Source organism: Ailuropoda melanoleuca, chromosome 1, assembly GCF_002007445.2.
Source record: "Ailuropoda melanoleuca isolate Jingjing chromosome 1, ASM200744v2, whole genome shotgun sequence".
Lineage (NCBI taxonomy): Eukaryota > Metazoa > Chordata > Mammalia > Carnivora > Ursidae > Ailuropoda > Ailuropoda melanoleuca.
Genome location: NC_048218.1, coordinates 109,353,349 through 109,361,044, shown reverse-complemented (window position 1 = coordinate 109,361,044; position 7,696 = coordinate 109,353,349). Strand labels below are relative to the sequence as shown.

At 62.0% G+C, this 7,696-nt stretch overlaps 1 protein-coding gene across 1 annotated transcript in view; it reads left to right on the top strand.

The window, feature by feature from the left end:
* Positions 1-2,694: 2,694 nt before the first annotated feature.
* Positions 2,695-7,696, top strand: part of NPC1L1 (NPC1 like intracellular cholesterol transporter 1) — a 19,735-nt gene continuing 14,733 nt past the window's right edge. Inside the window, 3 exon segments of the mRNA XM_002924035.4 lie at positions 2,695-3,014; positions 3,894-5,422; positions 7,261-7,361. Of these exon segments, the coding sequence (XP_002924081.3) occupies positions 2,961-3,014; positions 3,894-5,422; positions 7,261-7,361 (1,684 nt within the window). The 5' untranslated portion in view covers positions 2,695-2,960.

The following is a 7,696-nucleotide window of genomic DNA, read 5'->3' as shown; positions in this document are numbered from 1 at the left end:
AGTATCATTCAGTCTGAGGAAAGGAACTTCTGATCCCTGCTCCAGCAGGAATGAAGCAAGAGGACCTTCTGTCCGGGGCAATAAGCAGGTCCCAAGAAAGGCAAGGATGGTCTGATTGCACTTACGGGAGGCACTTGGAGTGCTCAGAATCATGCAGACAGAAAGGAGAATGGTAGTCTCGGGGGGCCAGGGAGGTGGGGTTGGGCAGGCGCAGAGCTTCCTATTTACAAGATGGACAGTGGTGATGTCTGCACAGCAGTGTGAATAGGCTGAATGTGCTGAAACATGCACTTGAAGACGGCGAAGGCGGTAAGCTTCGTGTTGTGTGTATTTTGCCTCGCCAACTGATGTGTGCATGGAGAGCTGTGGCGGTGAGGGGTTTGGGAAGAGGGAAGGACGGGTAAGGTGGAGCATGGGATTTTTAGGCAGAGACACTATTCTGTAGGATATTATAATCGTGGTTATGTGTCATTACATGCTTGTAAAATCCCACAGAATATATACCCCAAGGGTGAACTCTAACATAAACCATGGACTTTACTTATTAGTAATGTGTCAATACCGGGTTATCAATTGCAGCAAATGTGCCCCACTCATGCAACAGGGGCTGTGGACATGTGACGGGGTGTATGGGAACTCCTGTAAACAGAAGACTGCTCCAAAAAATGACACTTATTTTTTTTTTTAAAGCCTCCACATTGGCCAGAACCAGATCACGGAGTCACTGCCATGCTGCAAAGGAGTCTGGGAGAGCGGAGAAACATCTCTCACCAGCACTGCAGATACGGGCCTTCAGCAAATAGCAGGGTTCTGACAACAGGGAAGATGAAGGGTGCTCCGAGGTGACAAGACCCCAAATCTCACCCTGTAGGCTGGCCGCCCAGGGAGTCCCCACAGCGTACGTGGGCTGGTCAGAGCATCGCATGCACACCCAGCCAGGTGTTGTGCCCGGGCTGCTGAGCGCCACAGCCTGACTCCCGCCTCTCAACGCAGACCGCGGACTCCCCGAAGGCTGGGTTGGGTGGGGGAAGGACTTGCCTGGGGCAGATGGCCTGACATCCGCCAAACTGGACCCCAGCAGGCTTCTCCCCAGCCATCTCCTGAGCTGGGAGACTGGCTCCCTCCCGTTCACTCCTGTCTGGGCAGGAGCGGGCCTACCCTATCTCCCTTGTCACGAAGGAAAATGGAAACTGAGGCCTCCTCTCTGTCTGACAACAGAGGCAACGCACAGTGAAGGCGAGGCTGCTGACCGGGGCACTCGGGTATTGCTGGTGTCAGCGGAAAGCATTTCAGTCCCAGGGCATCTGAACCCTTCACCTGACACCACTCAGCAAGAGTTTGATAATCTCCGTGTTCCAGATTAGCCCAAGGGAAGAGCTCACGAGCCGTGCACGTAGGGCATAAGCCTGGCTGGCGCCTTTTGGCACACTAATCTCATCTCCAGGATCTCGGTCTGAATCAATGCAAGATCAAGGAAATACAGCTGGGCACAAACACATGAACCAAAAACTAAGGCATCGTAATGACATGCTGGCACCAGCCGGCCTCCGGCTCCGGGAGCTGGAGCTGTCGCTCTACAGGACACAGCCTGGCCGGAAGTGCACGGATGGTGGGGGGCACGTGCATCTTCTGCTCAGGGTCCACGCGCTGCTCTCAGTCTCGGCGTGTCTCAGCTAAGACCCCGCAGACCACGCAGGCTTCCTTTTGTTCCCCGGCTCATCCCTGATGCCCTGCTGGGGCCACCTGGCGTCACCTGTGATACACTAGGTGCAGTGAAATCCCCGTGGCAGGCTCTGCTTCTGGGAGACGATGCAGAAGCAGGGACGGGACGGAAACCCTGAGGGGGGGGCTGGAGTCTCCGCGTCGGCCAGCCAGGTGTATGGCGGCAGGGCCCGGGGGGATCGGACAGTGGACACTGCCCAGACAGCCCCAGGCCCTTGGCTCTTCTCCCCGCCCCCCCGCGGCTGACTCAGAGCTGACTCAGGGTGGGCCTGAGCCCCCGATGGCTTCTGACTTCCCTGGCACGTCTAGGGTGGCTCCCGAGTCAGAGCAGGGTCCATGACACACAGGATCTGAGAGATAGCAGGCTCCTTCCTGTAGCTGTCTCTGGCAGGCAGTCAAACAGAAGGTGCTCCGCATAGGCTCCAGGCTCCCTTATCAGCTCAGCCTTGGCGTGGGGGCCAAGGTCTGGGCCATCCGGTGATAGGGAGAGCCCGAGGGAGGGAGCAGAAGGTGCGTACCGCGCACCTGCGCTGTTGGCGTGGGGCTTCCAGTGACACTGCGCCCGCAGGGTTGGCAGGGACGGGCCTGGCCGGGGACAGGAGGGAGGGGGACGGGGCAGAAGAGCTGGCGGGCAGAGGAGGGCCGTGGCTCTCGCATCTGGGATCTCTGAGCGCTGTCAGGCCTCGGGGGAGCTGATCTGCCCCCTCCACCCAGAGGAGGAGATTTGTCACTGGTCACTCCACCCCTAACTGTCCCCTCTGTTATCAGGTTGTTAATATTAATTAACAACTGTTGCTAAGGTTGACAGTGCAAGGGTGTGTCCCAGCCGCAGCTGGCTTGGTCTCAACAGGGGGCTGGGCAGAGAGGGGGTCTGAGGCCCGGCAGGCTGAGGGTGGGGGGTGTTTGGAGGGCCAGCTCTCAGTTTGGGAAGTAGGCCAAGGGGAGACCCCAGCCCCTCACCGGGGCTCATCAAGAGAGTGGGACAAAGGCAGGAGGGCGAGAGAAGGTGGATCATTAACTAGCCGGGAGCCGTGGGAGGTGCAGGGCTCAGCGCCATTGGTCCCAGACGAGTCAGGCCAGGCTGTCCCTGATGGGGAGGCTGCCTTGTGTGCACCCCCAGTTTCAGTACATGAGCTGCCTAGACAAGCACTGTGCATTCCCAAGAGCCAGGCCTGGGCTGTCTCCGGCTGTCCCCGTGGCCTAGCCCCACTGCCCTCGGACCCCTGCCCTGCGCTGGGATGGCGGAGGCTGGCCTGAGGGGCTGGCTGCTGGGGGCGCTGCTCCTGCACTTGGTGAGTCCGATGCTGGCGGCCACGGCCACTCTGCCCCTGCCTCCCCCCGGGTGGGGGTCCTGTGTGGGGGGCTGCGTGGCCACAGCGGGGAGGGCCTAGAGTCTGAGGCGCTGTCTGTGGATGGATGAGGGATCCCAGGCAGCCCCAGGAGGGGAGCAGGTGGGGGTCCCGGGGACCGGGGATGACGGAGTGCCTCCCATCCCTGGTGTGCCATGGACGTCCTGGCCTGAGGGGGGAGCGGAGGAATGAGGGAGGGTCCCATCCTGGGATGCTGTGGGGTGGGCTCAGGGGGATCACTGGATGAGGATTTAGCATCTGGGGGCGGGGGGAGTTCCAGGACTCTTGCCTCAAGTTTCTCCGTCACTCACATGTCCAGGAGGATGGGCGAAGGCTTTCGGTCCCAAGCAGGGGAGGGCAGGGGAAACTGCACAGAATCTCCAGGAGGGGCCCTGGGCCTCTGGGTGTGGGCTGCAGCTCGAGCGGACAGCAGCCACCTTTGAAGCACCAATGCCCCGTGGCCACAGGGCCACCTGGACTCAGCACCCAACCTGTCAGGGGCTGTTTCCCAGCAGGACCATGCAGCAGCCTCCAGGGGTCTCCCAGCCCACCCCGTTCTCCCCACCTGTTCCCTCACCCTCCGCCGTGACCTCGCTAAATGCAGATCTGTCCGCCACCTCCGTCTCACTGGCCCCACTACTCAGGATGACAGCCTGGCTGTGCCTGCCCACCCATCGCCCCCAGATGTTGCGGGAGGCACCCCACCTCTCTCCCTGGGTCTCCCAGCCCTCCACCCCACGCCTGCCCCTGCTCCGGGTCCTTCCACCCCCACTGCCTGCCGCCTGGCGCTGGGGCCCGTGGTGACGTCGCCCTGCCCCGTAGGCCCAGGGCCAGCCGTACACGCCGATCCACCAGCCTGGCTACTGTGCTTTCTATGATGAGTGTGGGAAGAACCCGGAGCTGTCCGGGGGCCTGGCCCCGCTGTTGAACGTGTCCTGCCTGTCCAACACGCCCGCCGTCCACGTCACAGGCAACCACCTGGCCCTCCTCCAGCGCATCTGCCCCCGCCTCTACGCAGGCCCCGACGCCACCTATGCCTGCTGCTCCTCCAAGCAGCTGGTGTCCCTGGAGGCGAGCCTGGCGGTCACCAAGGCCCTCCTCACCCGCTGCCCGGCCTGCTCCGACAACTTCGTGAGCCTGCACTGCCACAACACGTGCAGCCCCAACCAGAGCCTCTTCATTAACGTGACCCGCGTGGCGGGGGGCGGGGGCGGCCAGCCCCAGGCCGTGGTGGCCTATGAGGCTTTCTACCAGAGTAGCTTCGCCCAGCGGGCCTACGACTCCTGCAGCCGGGTGCGCATCCCCGCGGCTGCCACGCTGGCCGTGGGCACCATGTGTGGCGTGTACGGCTCTGCCCTCTGCAATGCTCAGCGCTGGCTCAATTTCCAGGGGGACACAGGGAACGGCCTGGCTCCCCTGGACATCACCTTCCACCTGTTGGAGCCCGGCCAGGCCCCCGGGAGTGGGATACAGCCTCTGAACGGGGAGATCAGGCCCTGCAACGAGTCCGAGGGGAATGACACGTCAGCCTGCTCCTGCCAGGACTGCGCTGCGTCCTGCCCCATCATCGTCCAGCCTGAGGCCCTGGATGCCACCTTCTACCTGGGCCGGATGGCAGGTGGGCTGGCCCTCGTCATCATCCTCTGTTCTGCGCTCGCCCTGCTCACCGCCTTCCTGGTGGGGACCCGCGTGGCTGCATCCTGCCGCCAGGACAAGATGCCGGAGCCCAAGGCAGGCACAAGCCTCTCTGACAGACTCAGCCTCTCCACCCACACCGTCCTTAGCCAGTGCTTCCAGGGCTGGGGCACGTGGGTGGCCTCGTGGCCGCTGACCATCCTCTTCCTGTCCATTGCCGTGGTGCTGGCCTTGTCGGGAGGCCTGGCCTTTGTGGAGCTGACCACGGACCCCGTGGAGCTGTGGTCGGCCCCCAGCAGCCAAGCCCGCAGCGAGAAGGCGTTCCACGACCAGCATTTCGGCCCCTTCTTCCGGACCAACCAGGTGATCTTGACGGCTCCCAGCCAGCCCAGCTACCGCTACGACTCCCTGCTGCTCGGGCCCAAGAACTTCAGCGGGATCCTGGTCTCAGACCTCCTCCTGGAGGTGCTGGAGCTGCAGGAGACACTGCGGCACCTGCAGGTGTGGTCGGCCGCCGAGCAGCGCAACGTCTCGCTGCAGGACATCTGCTTCGCGCCCCTCAACCCGCGCAACACCAGTCTCTCCGACTGCTGCGTCAACAGCCTCCTGCAGTATTTCCAGAACAACCGCACGCTCCTGCTGCTTACGGCCAACCAGACGCTCATGGGGCAGACCTCCCAGGTGGACTGGAGGGACCACTTCCTCTACTGTGCCAAGTGAGTCCCCCGCGGCCGGCTCCAGCCGGGGCTGCTGTGTGCAGCGAGGGTCTCGCAGCGCCTGGGCTCCCGAGGAGCTCCGTGTCTCATCTCGGTCTCAGGGGCTGCAACACACCCTTTCTCTCTATGCCTCTCCCCCAGGCCCCACTGCTTCCCTGGGTTCCCACTCGCTGTCACAGATCAGCACAGGGCTGTCTTGGCCTCCCCAGTTCCGATTCCACTCGGACACAGCAGTGGCTTCCTTGCACGTCCTTGCTTTGTGTGTTACAGAGCAACGTGATGGCCCCACACATGCGTGGGGTTCTGTACGGGCCCCTGAGGCCAGCGGGGTACCCCGTGAGGTGCCGTCGGGCCAGAGCAGGGGCTGCGGCTCGTCTCAGCCTCCCTGTGCAGGAGGCGGCCACACAGCCCGATACTTTTGGGGTTCGGTCTCCAGCAGCCTCCACTCCGCTGTGGTGCAAACCAGGATGCTATTGAGGCCTCTGGGCCTCAGGGCTGGAGCGAAGGCTCCCGAGCCACCACAGCCTGGGGGGCGGCAGGTGCAGAGGCAGTGGCCGAGGCTCTCTGAGGCTGCGGTGGGCAGAGGCCCTCAGCATCTGGAGAAACCCAAGTCCCCAGAGATCTCTGGCTCGGGTAGAGAGAGGTTCTATCTACTGACATCTCCCACGAGAAAGCAAAACTGAGAAATGAAAAAATATGTATTGGTTCTTTACAAATACCAGTAACGAGCCCATTACACGTCCACAGAGGGAGCATGGTTTCTAGAGGACAGCTGGATTCTGGCATCTGCGTGTGGTCTGTTGGTCGGAGCCCAGTGAGAATACTTGCCCCCCGCCCCGTGTGGCCAGAAGAGGGAGGAGTATTGTGACAGCCCCTTTCCACATACTTGGGCTTACCTTTGATACTACACCAGAATCAACAGGCGGTTTTTTCCTAGGTGTTAATTGCAATATGGAGTCTGAAGGCATGTTGGTGACCCTCTGTACCCTTTATATCCGAGGGCAAATGAGAGGAAAAAACAAACAGCACTGCCGTGTTATTATAAAAATAGTTTTGGCCTTGCAGACTCTGGGCCCTGATGCCACACTGAGAACACTGGATTTGAGGAGAGAGACCCAGGGCCCTGCCCCTTGGGAAGCCCACGGTTTGGGCCACTTCCCAGAGTCTGTGCTTGGCCCTGGCTGGCCCTCGGAACTGGCGGGTCAGGGAGGAAGCTCTGGCCGCAGGTCCAGTCCTCATGCTGGCTTTATTTTGATTTTGAATGCTCACAATGGCTCTTGGGTGGTCTGATGATCCCCGTTCCAGAGACAGGAAAACAGGCCCAGGGGTGTAGTGAGCTGCTCAAGGTCACAGGGCAACCAGCACGCCCAGGACAGCCGGTGACCGACGTGCTCACTCCAAGAGCACTTTGTCCAGGCGCCCAGGATGTGCTTGCAGAGAGGCTCAGTAGAGAGGTGCCCAGGGTCCCTGGCTGTCACCTGCCTGCAGAAAGAAGGATCTGAACTCAGGGCCTGGAGGTTCCAAGCTGGCGAGGGAGGAGGCTGATCAGCTTGAGGCCCAGGCAGCTGTCTTGTGCTGACTCCTGGGGTGAAGTCCTGGTGTCCCTGCAGGGGGCGGTGTATGCGATGCTTACCCGCCTTGTCTGGGATGCGGCTCTGAGCCCGGAGCCTCGGGCACGTGTGAGGGGAGAGGTTCCATTGTGGTTTGGGCCGCATGAAATCTTGTTGGGAGAAATGGTTCTGGCCATGGGGTCAGGTGCCGGTGCTGGCAGCCTGGGGCTGGGTGCCGGGCCTAGCAATGGGCACAGGGCCAGGAAAGGTCCTTCCTTCTGCCCCCAGCGCCCCGCTCACCTTCAAGGATGGCACGGCCCTATCCCTGAGCTGCATGGCTGACTACGGGGGCCCTGTCTTCCCCTTCCTTGCCGTGGGGGGTTACAAAGGTAAGCCGGGTGGCCCCAGGGGTGGTCAGAGAGGGGGCAGTATGGGGCAGGGGCAGTATGGGGCAGGGGCAGTGGCAGGAGGAAGTAGTGATGGGCTCTCGCTGCCTGGGGGTGGCCAGGCTTGGGGGGGACTGGCAGGGGCTGCAGACCTGCCACCTCCTTCAGCTTCTCCCAGCCTGCTCAGGTCCTCTGGTCTGTGCCTGGGTTCATAGGCCCTGCCCTTGGCTGAGGGAGGGAACTCTGGTGGAGGGGCTAGACAATGACTTGGAGATGGAAGGTTGGGGAGGCAGGGGTGAGGCTGGAGAGGGGGAGGGGAGCCGGGGGTGCTGCTGGAG